This window comes from Artemia franciscana, chromosome 4 (genome assembly GCF_032884065.1).
Source record: "Artemia franciscana chromosome 4, ASM3288406v1, whole genome shotgun sequence".
Taxonomy (NCBI): Eukaryota; Metazoa; Arthropoda; class Branchiopoda; order Anostraca; family Artemiidae; genus Artemia; species Artemia franciscana.
The window spans coordinates 42,070,535-42,088,421 of NC_088866.1; the positions used below are offsets into that span (position 1 = coordinate 42,070,535).

General features: G+C 35.1%; 1 protein-coding gene across 1 annotated transcript in view; it reads left to right on the forward strand.

The window, feature by feature from the left end:
* The window catches only part of LOC136026443 (segmentation protein Runt-like), a 72,197-nt gene that overhangs the window by 26,093 nt on the left and 28,217 nt on the right, over nt 1–17,887 (forward strand). Inside the window, exons 2-3 of the mRNA XM_065703037.1 lie at nt 4,389–4,723; nt 14,681–14,794. Coding sequence (XP_065559109.1) covers nt 4,408–4,723; nt 14,681–14,794 — 430 coding nt within the window. The 5' untranslated portion in view covers nt 4,389–4,407. The remainder of the gene's footprint in view (nt 1–4,388; nt 4,724–14,680; nt 14,795–17,887) is intronic.

Below are 17,887 nucleotides of genomic sequence, written 5' to 3' on the forward strand. Positions count from 1 at the left end.
TACCAACGGCACTTGCATGCAAGGGTGGAAACACTCCAAAGATTGACACTTTAGGATACTTTGGTGTTTCCTGCAAGAAAATGCATCTTCCAGAAAGTTGCAGGTGCAGTTTTCTGCTCAAATACTAGAAAGAAATGCCTAGAGGCCATAGAATGTCTTCATAACAAACTAACACGATTAGTTAGAAAAAATGGCAGCAATGACACAGGTAAAGTAACTAAACAAAGTCAGAATTAACAGTATTTATTTAATGCTCACATTCCGAAATTCATCACGATTTATTTTCCTAGTATCCCTCCATTTCAAACCACGCACAATTATTTCTCGTCTGAATCACAGGCACTTCCCTCGAGCACAAACTCTCGCAACCACTACCTTCACATGGACATTTTTTTTCCACAGGATTTACACTTGCAGTATAGCGAAGTTTTCTGAAGAGTGGAGGGCCAAGCAGGAAAGTTTGATTTAATGGGTACTATGTATACGTCCTTCCTCTCTCATTCAAAATCAAGTGGAGAAAGGTACAAGGGGCGAGGCATAAGGACCTGCAGAATAATGGACCGCTGGTAAATGCACCTTTTCACATGTAAGGCAAAGGAGTCGTCGGTTAAGAGCAGGCTCTTCAGCGTTTTCCGGCGAGGGAACAAGTGAACAAAGAGGTCATTCAAAATTAAAATTTCTCCGATTTTCTGTATGAGGTGATCAAAATCTCGCAACACAGCTTAATAATATCTTCCTCAACCTCAACTAATCAGTCGATTTGTTCCAAAATCTGTTCAGTAAGTGCAGATATTCGAGGTAACCACGGCACAGCTGCTCTAAGGATCATCTTCTTTCCTTTGGAGAAAATGAAGCTCATAGTATCACAGCCGGTGAAACCGTGCAAAAAAACAACGAATAAATTCACTAGAGACGGTGGGAGTCTATTTACAAATTCAGTAATCGAAGTTACTTTGTCCCACAAGTGAACCAAATTATCAGGGGGTGACATGGCTTTACTTTTCAATCGTCTTAAAAGACTGAAGCAAGATAACCCCAATATCTGGGTCATTTTGCTTCCATAATTACATCCGTGCATCCCGTCCTGGCACAGAAATCCGTGTGAAGAGTGACAAAGATATCCGCTACTTCATGTTTGCTGCTCAGTTCATTGGTAAATCTCTCGTAGTTTCCTCCACTAAATAAACCAAGAACTATCACCAGGAACTTCATTCTCCACTTCTGTTGTCTTTATTCGATCTTCATACTAAAACAAAAGCAGTCAAAACAATACCAATCTTACTTTTTTCTTCTAAAGGACATCAGAAAATGACGTCTGAAACCGGTGTTTGTGGCGTTTGCTCGCTAGATAGCACCCTTCTGGAAATCTTGAGTTCAGATCAAAATTCAATTAACTCTCCTCCTCCCCTTGTATTAAATTGCCGTTTTTATTTTCGGCGTCAGCGTTTTTTAGGCTATCTTTTGATATATGTTTCATAATAACCCCATTCCGCCGTACCCCATTCTTGAAATAAGCGAGATAGCCAAGCGTGGCGCCCTGACTATAGTAACTTTCTTGGATGTCGGCAAAGATAGATATAGAAATAGAAGTATTGAATAGGATTAGATGGAGAAGGAATAGATGAAGTAAACTAGTTTCAGTATTATTAGTAGAAACTTTGGTAGCGCTTTGGATTTCTCTTACAGCAGAATTGTTTTTGTATGTCAATTAAATAAAAAAATAATTTTTTTGAAATGAAAGCAAGGAGCGACATTAAAACTTAAAACGAACAGAAATTACTCCGTATATGAAAGGGGCTTTTCCTCCTGGCGCCCCGCTCTTTACGCTAAAACTTTTTATTGTTTTAAAAAGTAGAGTTGCGAGAAAGAATCAAACTTTAGCGCAAGGAGCGGGGTGTCGAGGAGGAAAAGCCCCTTTCATATACGGAGTAATTTCTGTTCGTTTTATGTTTTAATGTCGCTCCTTACTTTCATTTCAAAAAACTTGTTTTTTTTATTTAATTTCTGAAAGTTTTGGAATTAATGCATGTCCGATTTTGGCTCTCCGTACGTAAATTATTAAAATGATATTTGCATATTAATTCTTTTTTTGGCTAAATGGCTTTCTCTTAGTTTTGATTAGACGATTTTGAGAATTAAGGGGTGGGGAAGGAGGCCTATTTGCCCTCCAATTTTTCGGTTACTTAAAAAGGCAACTAGATCTTTTAATTTTTAACGAACGTTTTTATTAGTAAAAAATATACGTAACTTAAGAATTAACTTACGTTACAAACTTTTATATTCTTATATTTTTGATTATATACATGAGGGGGTTGGTCCCCTCGTTAATACCTCGCTCTTCATACTAAATCTTGTTTTGTCCCAATTCTTTAAGAATGACCCCTGAATCAGAAAGGCCGTAGAATAAATAGCTGAAATTACTTAAAAAAATTTTAGCATAAAGAGCGAAGTATTTTTCTCCTCCTAAATACCTCGCTCTTTATGCTAAGGTATTTTTAGAACCCCTCATATGCGTAATAATCTCTGTTCGTTTTAAGTTTTAATGCCTCTCCTTACTTTCAATTGAAAAAACTTTTTCATGTTTATATTTTCATTGTTTTGTTTTTTTAATAGTAATGCTTGAAAATCCTCCTCCCTTTTCATTGAATTTCTCTTCCCCCATGAAATATTCCTCTAAGGAAAGATCCTCCCATATAGCCCCCTCCCCTGAACCTCACACCCAAACCAAAAAAATCCCCCTGATAACGTCGGTACACTTCCCAGTAACCACTACTGTAAGTAAACAATGGTCAAAGTTTGTAACTTGCAGCCCCTCCCCCAGAGATTGTGGGGGGTAAGTCATCCCCAAAGACATAGTTATTATGGTTTTCGACTATGTGGAACAAAATGCCTATCTCAAAATTTTTGATCCGTAGACTTTGGGAAAAAATGAGCGTGGGAGGGGGCCTAGGTGCCCTCCAATTTTTTGGTCACTTAAAAAGGGCACTAGAACTTTTCATTTTCGTTAGAATGAGCCCTCTTGCAACACTCCAGGACCACTTGGTCGATACGATGACCCCTGGGGGAAAAAAATACAAAAAATAAAAAAATAAACACGCACCCGTGATTTGTCTTCTGGCAAAAAATACGAAATTCCACATTTTTGTAGATTGGACCTTGAAATTTTCTCTATAGGGTTCTTTGATACGCCGAATGCGGTGGTGTGATTTTCGTTAAGATCCTATGGCTTTTAGGGGGTGTTTCCTCCTATTTTCCAAAATAAAGCAAATTTTCTCAGGCTCGTAACTTTTGATGACAATGACTAAATTTGATGAAACTTATATATTTAAAATCAGCATAAAAGTCTGATTCTTTTGATATATCTTTTAGCATCGAAATTCCGTTTTTAGAGTTTCGTTTACTATTGAGCCGGGTCGCTCCTTACTACAGTTCGTTACCACGAACTGTTTGATCATAAAGGCATTATGGTGTGTTTTTGTTTGCTAAAGTAATGTAGTCAGGTACTAACAGGAATTTATTTCAAGAGAAAGTTCATACGACAAATAATGAGAAAAAAATAATAAGAAAGTTTCAATATTTTTAAGCTTTGAGGGGAGCAGTGAAAAACCCCATCGTATAACCGTTCTAAGGATATCGATATGTTTCCATCTTGAAACACTTATGCATAACTTTGTGTGAAACATCGGTGCTTTTTGCCACCCAACGTCATATTTAATAAGACTGGACGTTTTCTTGTGCTTGTCACTGAATTTTCGCCTATCTTTTTATAGCAAATGGAAATAATTTTTGTTTGTAAGAAGGAAAAACCTAAAGGGATAAACTTGGCGTGTGGCTAAAAAAAAATATACAAATTTTGAATTCTCCCAAAGAATCTAGCGAAAATGAGACAAGACTATGGGTGGTAGAATTATGATAGCTAAGCTGTATATCGGACAACAGCTACTAAGAATCATTTATTTTTGATTTTTAGATGGAGTTCACGCTATAAGACCAATATAAGACAATAACATTAAATTATGGAGCAATAGCAATAATTCCAAATGTCATTTTGTGATCTGACACATTTTCCCAATTAAGCACATGCAATGCTCGTTTTATTAATTGAAGTATGTTGCAGTTCACGGGCGGATCCAGGAGGTCCAGGAAAATCCTGCCCATCTCAAGATTTTTCTGACGCCATCATTCCTTCTTTTTTTTACTTTTTAAAAAATATAAATTTGTCAATTTGACAATCATTGGCACCTTTATCACATTGAGCCCCTCCCCAAGATTTTACTTATTGGTACCCTTGTCACATTGCCCCTCCCAAGATTTTGATATAGATATGCCCCTGTTGCAGTTTCAACTTTTACCAGCTTAAACTATTGTCTACACAACTTTAATTTCAGATCTAGTTAGCTGTTAATTATGGACACCATGATGGTGCAAGATCGTCTGCCGCCAAACCACTATGATTACATGCCAGATCATACAGGAGAACTTGTTCAAACCGGTAGCCCTTCTATCCTATGTACCTCTCTGCCAAACCATTGGCGCTCAAATAAGTCCCTTCCGATTGCATTTAGAGTGGTGGCCTTAGGGGACGTAGAAGATGGCACCATCGTATGTGTAAGAGCAGGAAATGATGACAACTATTGTGGGGAGTTGAGAAATTATACGGCTGTGATGAAAAATCAAGTGGCAAAATTTAGTGACCTCAGATTCATTGGGAGAAGTGGTAGAGGTAAGAAAATCCCAGCACTCACTTCAGGTGTTAGCCATTTTTTGGGTTGATCATCAAGCTACAACCAAAATAGCCCGTCGGGGACGTTTAGATCGGAAGCATATTTCACTGCAAAATCACTTGTTTGAGTTTTCAATTAGGCTTCTGAGACTTGGCAACAAAATATTCGACTTAGAAAAATTTGTTTTAATTTTTCTCCTATAAAAAAAAAATCGACGGGTACTATGAGAATTGATGGCAACTATCTTCTAGCAAAAATAAAAGACTTGCCACACCCTGCCTTACTATTTATAGACATCGGGGAACATTATTTATTTTAGCCTTTGAATCATTGCATCACTGACAAGATTCTAAGAGCCTATTCTGACTTCCACTTTTTAATCGATATTTAAATGAATTAAAGTTATCGATATAAATTTATCTTTACGTTTATTTCTTAGTCGTTAATAAATATCTAAGCTTTTGCCAATAATTTGATAACACACTTTTTAAATATTGCTTTCACTAACAGTTTTTTATGTTGTGTATTACTAACATTTCGACTAGTGCTGAGCTGACCAATACTCAACATGCCCAGAAATATTGAAAATCTCAAATGACAGTGTATGGGGTCACTAAATATAATAATACAATAATATAAGTAAATATTACCCAAGTGAAACTACGACTGAACTTTATAGATATTGCCTGAAGCAATCAATTTGTTCATAACACATGCATTTGATGTAGAAAATCAAAAATGATTAAGCATGGTGGTTTGTTCCAGTGTATATTTTGGTTCTCAAGATTCTTAGTCTCTATCGTTCATCGTGTTTTCCTCTTTCTTCATGACTCAAAAACAGGTTATATGGTCATGCCTAAAGCAAAATGGCTAATATACCCTTTTCATGATTTTATAGAAAAATTAAATAATAACTTTAAGCTTCTTATGGAAACTTTCTTTTCTCAGTAGGAGGGAGGAGGGCCAAATGATAAAGACTTGGACGATTTTAAGCTATACGATGTTGCTAATAATATACAGTTTGCAAATGCCAAGCTATAGTTGCTAAATTGTATACGTAAATACTGACAATACTTTATTCGTAAGCTTCACCATTTAGGGGATATACTCCCAAACCGAAACGAATTTTACATCATTAAAGGCTATTCGAGGACCAATAGGCTGTAGTGTCCTTTAAAAACATCAGTAAAATGAGCTATATGAATAAAAAACATCTTCTAGAAACCGTAAGAAAATGCTCAGAAATGTCTGCAAAAACCTTTAAAAATGCTTGTTACATTTTTATAGTTTGAAAACTTTGTGTCTAAAGATTTTGGGCTGTTGGTCAGCTGAAATTTCTTGAAAAGGTGATACATTTTTTTATTTATTTCACGGGGGTTAGGTGACAAAAAGCAAGTGATTTTCTAAGTCATAGGTAAACTTATATTTAACACTTTTTAGCGTATATTTTCCCCAATGTTTGTGATACTTTTTGTAAACTAGCAAAAAGTGCCCATCTCTTCAGCTAAAAATAGACCGCTTCATTTGTTTTTCTTTTTTACCTCCTCCGTTTGTTTTCCTCGCCAAAGTCAGCACCTTGGGCCTTTAGTCTTCATGAATAGCACTCGCTTCACTTAGGCGTTGTTTGAGCCCTTATCCCACGGAAATTACACTCTCAATTTTCTTGAGAAATATGTAGGCTTTCGACCCTTGCAAATCTTACTCGTTTGTTTTGAGCAGTGCTTGGACCTTCAGCTCTCACATAACGTCATCCAAATCGAATTATCTCGGCTGTGTTTCAATGACTTTATTTTTAAGACGGCTCCAAATAAATCACTCTTGTTGTTGTAAGATTAATCCAGGAAAGAGCCATATTTTTACATTTAATAGTTTAGCTGTTTATTCAATGCAAAGACCGGAGTCATCAAAAAGTCAGATTCGCAGATTTTTTGCCCCTCCCTCTTTGACATCTCAAGATTTTTCCGGTTTCCCCTGTAATTTATCATAGTTTTAATTTAATTTACCAATTTCTGGTGAGTGTCCAAGAGTCTGCCACCCTCTCCCCAACCAAGAAAAAACTATATCATCCTGGATGTTTCTATTTGTTTTATGCATAGGGACATTTTACCTTGTCTTATTTACAGAAAAGCTCGGAAAGAGTATCAAATAGCTACAATGAAAAAGTGTTTTCAACCTCCAGTAGATTTTGCTCTTAATTTTTCTTCAGCTTCTGAAAAAAATATGACAGTTATCGTAGCTGGTATATATTTTGTAGATGTTATTGCTAAATTCTCTCCCTTTAAAATGCAGTGTATTTTGCGTTCATCTTTTCCCTTGACCTTAATGTAATTAACTATGTGATCAAGTTTCGTTTGACTAAAATCCAAGTTGGCTTCTAAAGACCGTCCTAACTTGGCATCTAATTTCGATCAGACTATGCCAATTTGTAGCCTTGATCAAATAATTCAGCAAACTCCAGGCTAGTCCTTTCAGCTAATTCAATAGTTTTCTCAAATCATGTCAATATGCCTAACTTGTGAAACTCAGTAACCATTTGCAATAAGTTTCTGTTCCCCCTTCTGCTTAAATAGAGATTCCATTACAAGTTCATGATATGGGCCATAAAGTGAAATCTAAATATGAGGTGATTGAAGTTGTGAATTAATTGTGGGTGTCAGGGTGTTAGTATTAACTAATTTTACAGAATATGTTTCTGCTTCGGTAAAATTTCGTCAAGCGATAGTTTTCTATTTGTAATTATTATGAAAATTGCAGAAGAGAAAATTTTGATCTTTTGAGGATACAATCGGGTATGTACGCAAGAATGGAAGGGATAATTTTTCCAATAAGGGGTATCCAATTCAGTATTTGTATCATGACTTTTCACGTTTTACAGTCTTTTTTTTAATTTGTCGGGTAACTAAACATTTTAATGATTATGCATAAAATTAAAAGATGGAAAAGAAATTGGTCAAAAAACTTTGTTATAAATATAAAAGAAACAAATGCTTCTGCTGCATCCAAGTTGCAATTTTCTAACTAACCGTCGAAACGATTTAGTAGAGATTGTACATGTTCTGATATACCGAATGGAAGCTGTTACAGAATGGAACCAACCTATGCAGAATGTAACTATACACAGTTTAATTAAGGAGTAAAGGGTGTTTTGCAGGAGGAGGGCTATTATATTGTATTATATGTAGACTAGTTAGCTACAAAACATACCAGTAGTTTAAGGCAAGAGAAAAAGAAATATTACTAAATAAAAAAGGTTAAGAAATTCGTATAATTTCAGCTTAAGAAACAATTCCAGTAGCCAAAATATGCTTAATTTTTTTTGAAGCATGAAGAGGCTTCACAGCAAGGCGCAGTCCCCACTCCCTTTCCTCTCCTAAAACCGAAAAGCAAAGAATAATACATAATCTTGTAATATTTGGGAGAACATAACGTCTTTTTGGCAAAAGAATCACCAATTCACTAATTGTTGCTAATCCCCACACCGGAAAACTCATAACTCATTAGCTGAAAGTATTAAATGAAAATACAGAGATTCTATTTCACTACTTGGCAAAGTCAAAACTTGCGAAAAGATTGTACAAAATCAAAACCGAATTTCCTAATTTGTCTATTTAACTAATTTTGTCTATTAATTCTATTATGTCTATTTAGAAATAATTCTATTATGTTTATATGTCTATTATGTTATATGTCTATTTAGACATAGTTTATTATGTCTACTGAAATAATTAATTATTTCTATTTAATTCTATTTAGTTAATTTTTCTATTTTTGATTTTCGACAAATGCCTCTCCTCTCAAATGTATTCTGCTCTAAGCTAACTTTTTGTGTACATGCCTGGCTGCAATGTATATATAACACATCCTTAAAATATAAGAATATTTGACTTTTTTCTGTGGATTTTATAAATATTAACAAAAAGTAAGCCATGCGTAGTTAAAAAAAATCAAACTCTTATAATTTCAGATTTAAAAAAAACAGTTTTTTTCAACTGAAAGTAAGGAGCAATATTAAAACTTAAAACAAACAGAAATCATGACGTATGCAAGGGGGTTGCCCCCTCCTCAACACCTCGCTCTTCACGCTAAACTTTTTGGCATTTAAAAAAAGTTAATCATTGTTCTAATTAAACGACCCTTGTGTTTCAGGAGTCGTTTTTAAGGAATTGTGAAAAAATTTAAACTTTAACGTAAAGAGCGAAGTGTTGAGGAGGGAGCAAACCCCTCGTATACGTAATAATTTCTGTTCGTTTTAAGTTTTAATAGTACTCCTAACTTTCGGTTGAAAAAACTTGTTTTTTTCAATTTCATTTCTGATAATTTTTTTGAATACCACCAGGAAGTCTGGCTCCACTTCCACAGAAAAATCCCCCATCCCACGGAAATATCCTCTATACAATTCCATTCTGGTGAAACTTTACCCCGGACAATACCCTTAACACCTCTACGCGTAAAATTGAGCCAGTAAAGACTAAGTAAGACATAGAGAAATTTCGTATAGGAATTCCGACGAATTCCCCCGGTATACAATTTTCCCTGAAAAGTTCATCCCCTGGAAAATTCCCTCTCCATGGAAAATGTTCCCCGTGCAAAATCCCCCCAGCGAAAAATTCAGTCTTCCCTCCCCACCCATAAAAAGGCTTGTATAATTCCCAAAGTACCAATCCTATACAAATACTATATGTAAACAATTGACAAATTTTATAACTTAGACCTTTCCCCAGGGACTGTGGGGCGGGGGCCATGTTATCTCCAAAGACATAGTTATTAGGCCTTTCAACTATGCTGAACCAAATAATTATCTCAGGATTTTGATCAGACGATTTTGGGAAAAAAAGTGGTGGGGGAGGGGGCCTACTTGCCCTCTATTTTTTCTGGTCACTTAAAAAGCGTACTAGAACTTTTATTTTCTGTTAGACTGAGTCTTCTTCTGATGTTCTAGGCCCACCGGGCTGATACGATCACCCCTGAAAAAAAAACACGCATCTATGATGTTTCTTCTGGCAGAAAAGTACAAAATTCCACATTTTTGCAGATAGGAGCTTGAAACTTCTACAGTAGGGTCCTATGATATGCTGAATCTGCTGGTGTGATTCTATCAAATTTAAGGGGTCTTTCCCCCTTTTTCTAAAATGAGGCAAATTTTTTCAGGCTTATAACATTTGATGGGTATAACTAAACCTAATAATACTTATATATTTAAAATCAGCATAAAAATCTAATTCTTTTGACATATTTGTTGGTGTCAAAATTCTGTTTTTTAGAGTTTCGGTTGCTGTTGTGTCGGGTTGCTCCTTACTTACAGTTTGTTACCGCGAACTGTTTGATATTATTTGGTATACAATAAAGTTAAAAAATCAATTGTTTGTCTGGGAGTGTGTCAGGGAAATTTATTTGAAAATTTAAGACCTCTGGCAAAATGTACCTATAGAGACTAGAAATTTCTATAAATACGCTAATATGGAATATAACAACTTGCAAAAGCAAAAAGTGAATATTTAATCCTTCCATTTCCTCGAGGTATCGGAAGCAAAAGAGAGAAAAATTATATGGTGGTGGGTCTCCAAGTTAGAAATAGTCGAAGTTTTACCCGGTTTTCAGTAAAGCTAGTTGAGGGATTGTCGGTCTGAAAATGTTACTTTTGGAGATCTTGAGCTCTAGCATAACAAGCTTTAGAGAATATATTTGGTGAAAAATTCCAATTTTCAAAAACAGGCTTACTTAAAGTGTAATTGCCGGCAAAATACGGAGTGCTTTTATTAATAGAAAATAGTTGCATTATTCCGGTTTTCCAGCCCTTTGGGAATAAGGGAACGCTGATCTCATGATTAAAAGGTATATGCTTTCAAAAGGATTGCCATTTTGTTTAATTGCATTCTATCTCATATTATTTTTCAACATTAAAATTAAATGTTAATATAAAAGATTTGTTATTTCTATTAATTTGCTTCCTTCTCAACAGTACTGACTGTACAGCAGCCATGATTCTTAACAACTTAGGCCCACTCTGCCTTACACAGCCAACAAAAATATCCCAATTTTATTATTTTTAGTCAATAATTAATCTGCGATATTAAATGGCTTCTTTTTAATTAAACTACAATATCAATTACAAAAAGATCATGTGAAGGGTGCAAACACATAATTATACATTGTCAAAAAGTGTTTTCTCTAGAATCAGGAACATATGAAGGGGAGGGGGGGGGGTTGACTCAGACGGTAGTCCTCGTGATGCTTAAGGACTTAATTGTTTAAGATGAAGACACTTATAACCTTGCCTTTTTCTTCCCACTCTGCCTGACACAGCCAGCAAAAATATCTCAATTTTTAAACTATAATAAACTTTTTAATTAAAATATAAGTTTTATTCAAAGAACATCGTTTGAAGAATACAAACACACATACATTATTAGGAGATGTTTTCAATAGAAATGCAACATTTATAAAGGGGACTCAGATGGTGGTCCTGTAATCAAAACCCTATTATATTTTCAAACGGTTGGTGGTAACGAACAGTAAGTAAGGAGTGATCCAGCTCAATAGTAACTTAAACTCTTAAATAACGGAATTTTGCTACCAATAGTTATATTAAAAGAATCAGCTTATTATGCTTTCTCTTTCCCGTCTCAATTTTACGCTTGGAGTTGTCAAGGGTATTTGTCCCAGGTATATTTTCACCGGGGTTGAATTGTCTATAAAATATTTCCGTGGGTGGATTTTTCCATAAAGGTGGGGCCATATTTCCTGGCATTATTTAAAAAACGATCAGAAATTAAATAGAAAAATAAGTTTTTCAACTGAAAATAAGAAGCAGCATTAAAGTTTAAAACGGACAGAAACTATTACATAAATGAATAGAGTTGCCTCCTCCTGAACACCTCGCTCTTTACGCTAAAGTTTGAATTTTGTCCCAACTCTTTAAGAACAACTCCTGAAACACAAATATTAAGAACTTCAGCGTAAAGAGTGAGGTGTTGAGGAGGAGGCAACCCTCTTCATATACGTAATAATTTTGGTTAGTTTTAAATTTTAATGTTGCTCCTTACTTTCAGTTGAAAAAACTTGTTTTTTTATTTAATCCACATTATAGACTCACTCTGACATCTTTATCAACCTTCGTACATCACTTCAAAAGGTTGTTTTGCTCAAAAAACGATTCCAAATTAGAAGGCTCGTTAGCTGTACAGCAGATATAACAAAAATATTGCTCCTTTTCTTACACTGCAATACTACTACTATATGCTCAGCGGCGTCATTTCACGAAAATTAAGAGGGAGTAAATTGTGATTTTCCAAAATCTAGCTGGGGAGGGGGGAATTGTCTCTTTTTCATCGAAAGTACCATTAGTATTTTGAAAATAAAACACCCAAAAACGAGTATTTTTCAGAAGCTAAATGGGGGCCTACCCCTCCTCCCTTGCCTCGTTAATTGATTCCACTGTATGCGTTACACTGATAAGAGAAGAAAGTTTATCTTCTCCTTCTGTAGATACGAAAGATATGAATTTCGGCCTTCTTAGGTTTTAAACGCAAGATTAAGTTATTCTCTAATGATCTAACGTAAGTGAACAGAGTTATCCCTTGGGGAATAATCTTCCCAAGATGGAACTTTCTTTGTACACATCTTAGGAGCTTATTTCTTACTAACAACGTAAATGACCTGTTGAAGGATTTTCAGATAAATGCTTAGACGTTTCTTATGTATATATGAAGTACAAAATATAGAAGAGTATTTATTCATGATCAGTTTTACTCGGTTGACCTTTAAGATACATGAATTTAGACACAAATCAGTAATTAGGCTGCAGAACAAGCTAAGTATTCAATCCACAGCATTAGCTTGGCCACTTGACATCCCTGGCCTAGACAGAAAGATTTCATTTGGGGGTATTGCGAATAGGTTATAGGTCTATTTTGTTATCTTATCAGCAATGGTAATGGTGGGTAGGCAGTGAATCTGCCCCAAGATCTGTCTGACCCCCCTAGATACAAATATCTTACGGGGCATTTTTATTGGCACCACTTAAATCAAAAAATAATAATCAGCACCCTCAGGTGTGAATTTTTCAAGGAGTGAGAGGGAGAAAAAAGTAAATTAAAAGTAAAATCATGAATGTTAGGGAATAAATTGCAAAACTCATGATATCTCAGGAGGAAATAGTTTGAGGCGTCCCTTAGGTGAGTTTCTGCTTTCCTCCTCTTATGTTTTTGTGAAATGATGGCTGCACGACAGCCCATAAATCAAATTACAGTAATTCTGATATTCTTTTTTTTGTGAAGTAGTATATTTTTTTTGATTCAGTGCTCTAAAATGGCTTTCGATTAAGTGTAAAAAAAAAGTACGAACAGGCATACGTCCAAGAACAGTTCTTTCTGTTGCGGTGTTGTGCGATATCTTCTCGAAAAGAAACAGTCCAGTCAAATTCCTTTTGATTTTGGACAATTATATTGGTTGGTATGGTTTGCACACGAGCAAACCCGACTTTGCCCGGTAATTTTACCTGCTTCCCTTTATCAGCAAGAATCTTACATTAATATAATTGGAGCAAGAAGGCTGTCGAAGCTGAGTTCAACGGACATACGTTCACAATATTTTCTGTTTAATTTGACTTTTCTATAGAAATTAAACGGACATGTGTTTTTCAGTGTTTTACTTTAATTAAATAATTTACTAAGGGCATTATTTCCATGAGAAAGTTACGATTTGGAAAAACATTAAACAATTTTTTGCTGAGACTGTTTTGTCTGTTTTTAAAGCGCGTTTCCAGCAATCGTAAACTAATCGAATGTTGATTTTGCAAATGCAGACGCATAGATTCATAAATTGATGTGTAGTACATCACGTGTTTTCAAAGCAATAAGTGGCAATTCCATACGCGAAAATGAACTAATGCCTGTCCATCTGAGAATCCTCTAAGTTTAATAAGCAAGAGAATCAGCTACAAAAATGACCAACTTTTTTTGTCAAGCATTATGTTTTCCTGAAAAGTTACATGTCTAGGGCTGTGGATGCGACGCAATTTTTTCATTTCATGAAAACTCTGCACCTAGGATGGAAACAATTACCGTTCCAAACAATGTTTTAACAATTAAAATTTGAACAAGGAGTTGTAAGAAAAGGTATATATCTATAGATTTCCAATCAACATAGCTGGGTCGATAACAACAATAACACAAGATGAAACTGCCAGAGTTCCACAGCCAAGTTAAAACATCTTGGGGTGCCTTGGATAAAACAGTTTTAAGGCTGCGCTGACAGGGCAATATCAAAGTAAACAGAAGTATTTAGGTCAAAATACAAGGCACCCAAAAATCCATTCCCTCTATTTTAAATTCCAGACTTGAGATTGAGATTCCTTATCTCTAAAGCTCTCAAATAACAATTCAAAACCAGGGACAATTGTGCCCATTGGGCATTAAGCTATCTCCAATACCTTACTCCAAGTAACTGTATAATTTTAAGCTAAGTTAGTTATTCGATAATGTAAACTTTTACGGCAATTTATTCATTTCTTCAAACCATGTGCTGTATCTACGAATCTAAGGAACCACGACTTGGTCTCTCAAGGTTAGGGACGGAACCCCTAAGCTGTAGCTTAAAACAGTTTATTGGGTTGTAAGTCTTTCCCTTAGGACGGGGACCTCCAAGTTATAGCTTAAAACAGATTATTGGGTTGTAAGACTTTTTAAGACTTTTTTTTAACAGGGAAGGTGTTTCGATATTTAACTGTCGATTAATATTCATCAAGAATATTTTTATGGCTGGGTGGCTAATTTGGCCGTTTTCTTTCAACCTTGTAAAGGCCGAACTTTTGAATTTCATGTCCAGCATCACCAATAGGTCTCGTGAAAAACAAATTTTTGACTTTATGTTTTTGAACATTTAAAACAGTTTAAGGCCAATATAGTTTCCAGTATAGAATATAAGTATTGTTTTAATTTATATATCGTTTCTTTCAGGAAAGAGTTTTAGCTTATCAATAATTATCAGTACAACACCAGTTCAAGTCTGTACCTACAATAAAGCAATTAAAGTCACTGTTGATGGACCCAGGGAGCCAAGAACGAAGTCAAGTAAGGTCCATCATACTTTATTGGGGTTTTATTATCTTGGATTTTAAATCATTTTACTCGTGGTTATGGCTTAACCAGTTTATTGGCCTTGATTTGTTATGCTGTTATTGCTTGTGAACATGTCAGTCTATCCTAAATCTCACTATCAAACAAATGAAATATTTGTTTGTCAAGCGTTTTAGTTAAATTCAAGAGCCCCTGCATGAGTTTTTAAGGGAGGAGGCAAGTCTGCATTTTTTTTGGAGGAACAAGAATTATAAGACATTTAACCTAAACGTGCCCTAAACAGTCACTAAGTAAAAAAATAACTAGTTATTTAAACAATCATCGTGCAGTCATTTATTCTAAAAATAATAGCATTTTTCACTTCTTATTTTTATGTATTTGTTGATTTGTATTTAATTGAAGAACAGCGAAGAGTCAACGTGAGATAAAATTAGAAAAAAAACTAAGCGGCACAAGGTAGACCGTTGTGTGTAGTATACTTAAAAGGAGACAAATAAATAAAAAAAAGGCACCAGAAAGGGTGAAAATTTTAGATTTTGGCTCAAATATAATCCTTTGGATCAGTCTGCTTCGATTAGTAGCTCGTCACTGATCTGACCAAGCATCTTAATGAGTAGGGGTAGCTTAAGGACATACGGAGTAATGGGTTACTTTGCTATTCTTAGCCTAAATACTCGTTATTGATTCCGACAAATGCGATTCCGATTCTGATTTGGTGTACGATAATTAATTTCAATTTTCTTTTTTCAAAAAAAAATGTATCACAGGGTGTAGCCATAACTTTTGTTTTGTTTGATTAGTGCATAAATATAGCGAAATGAGGGTCTTACGAGCAGTGTAGTATTTACAATGTGAATATTATTAAAGGGTAAAATAGGAGCAGAATTAAAGGCAGTAGAACATGTACAACTACCCCACAGTGATTGTAATAACACCCAAAAGGCGACTAGTGAATGGTCTTGAGACATATCCAAAAAAGGGGGAGAGGAAAGATTCTGAGGACAACTAGCTTTCGTCAGCTAAGTTTTGTTGATATGGAAACTGTTTTTTTTTCTGACGTCCTTTTTCTTAAAAAGACGAATTCTTTGTTTGTGTCTAGAAGATATAACAAGGCGACATAGTTGAAGCGCATAATATTTTTATCTTCAGATTGTGTTTATTCCTTTTTCAATTTACCGACATCATAACTTCATCACTTTACGACTTAGCATACATCGTAAAAATCCTTCTGTCCTAGTCAGGACCACCGCTGGTACCAGTATCCGGTTTTACGAGGGACCCATTTCCCTGTTTTTCATCTCTAAAAATTGTGCCGAATTAAATTACTTTTCCCGAGATAAGGCAGATGTACGGGCCAACCGCCGAGTGCGCCCGGCTTCCCTTTGTTCCGACTTTAGATAAATAAACCTAGTCCGAAATGTTCCCACACCACAAGAACTGGAGAAAATCTTTAATGTTCAAATAAAAGGCAGGCTTTGATTCTTTTTATTGGCCGCCTGCAACAGTGTTAGGCAACAAATTAGGAATAGATGTGGCTAAGCTAAGAAGTGTTTTTTCTACAGATGATTCGTTTTATTTTGTATGTAAAAACACTGTAGAAAAAAAATACTTTGGACATTTTACTTTACTTCGACTGCGCAAAATCGTAACATATTGTAAACATGTTTACAATACAAAACAAATTATTCAAACATGTTATTATTTAAACATATTATTAGACAGATTGTTATTCAAACATATTGTACAAAACATATTATTACAAAATATAGTATTATAAATTATAGTTAGATTGCTATTTGTTTGGAGATTGAACTTACAGGGCATGAAGATAATATGGTTGAAAATTTGATCAAATGGTGAGGCCTTTGAAAATGGCGAGGATGATCACATTACTAAATAAAAACAATCTAACCTGTATTTACTAAAATAAAATTGATTTGGTTAGCATTAAAAACTTCACAAAACAAACGTTGCCCCATTGCATTTAAAAATACTGTCATCCAAATCTTTTTATCATAAATGATTTTATCAATAATATAATAATTTATTAAATCAGTTTAAAAGGGTTTTATTAATAATAATACTAATTTGTTGGTCCCCTCTGTACATAACGAAGACGTACTAAAAGGAGTATGAAGAAAAAGGAAAAGGACAATTACAAAACAAAACCTACATACGTACAAATATTGACAACTTAATATTTAAGCACTCATTCAACAAGGGTCAACTTATATGTGATTTTACATCAAACGTAAATCAAACAGTTCGTGGTAACGAACTGTAGTAAGGAGCGACCCGGCTCAATAGTAACCGAAACTCTAAAAAATGGAATTTGATACCAATAGTTACATCAAAAGAATTGTAATTTAATGCTGATTTTAAATATATAAGTTTCATCAAGATCAGTTATACCCATCAAAAGTTACGAGCCTGAGAAAATTTGCCTCATTTTAGAAAATAGGAGAAAACACCCCCTAAAAGTCATACAATCTTAACGAAAATCACACCATCAGACTCAGCGTATCAGAGAACCTTAATGTAGAAGTTTCAAGTGCCTATCTACAAAAATGTGGAATTTCACATTTTTTGCCAGAAGACAGATCACGGATGCGTGTTTATTTGTTTGTTTGTTTTTTTTTCCCAGGGGTAATCGTATCGACTGAGTGGTCCTAGAATGTCGCGAGAGGGCTCATTCTAATGGAAATTAAAAGTTCTAGTGCCCTTTTTAAGTGACCGAAAAAATTGGAGGGCACCTAGGCCCCCTCCCATGCTCATTTTTCCCCAAAAGTCACCAGATCAAAATTCTGAGATAGCCATTTTATTCACCATAGTCGAACAACCTAATAACAATGTCTTTAGGGACAACTTACTCCCCCGCAGTCCCCGTGGGAGGGGCTGCAAGTTACAAACTTTGACCTGTGTTTACATATAGTAATGGTTACTGGGAAGTGTACAGACGTTTTCAGGGGGATTTTTTGGTTTAGGGGGGAGAGTTGAGGGGGGGAGGGTTACGTGGGAGGATATTTCCATGGAGGAACTTCTCATGGGGGAAGAGAATTTCAATGAAGGGGGCGCAGGATTTTCTAG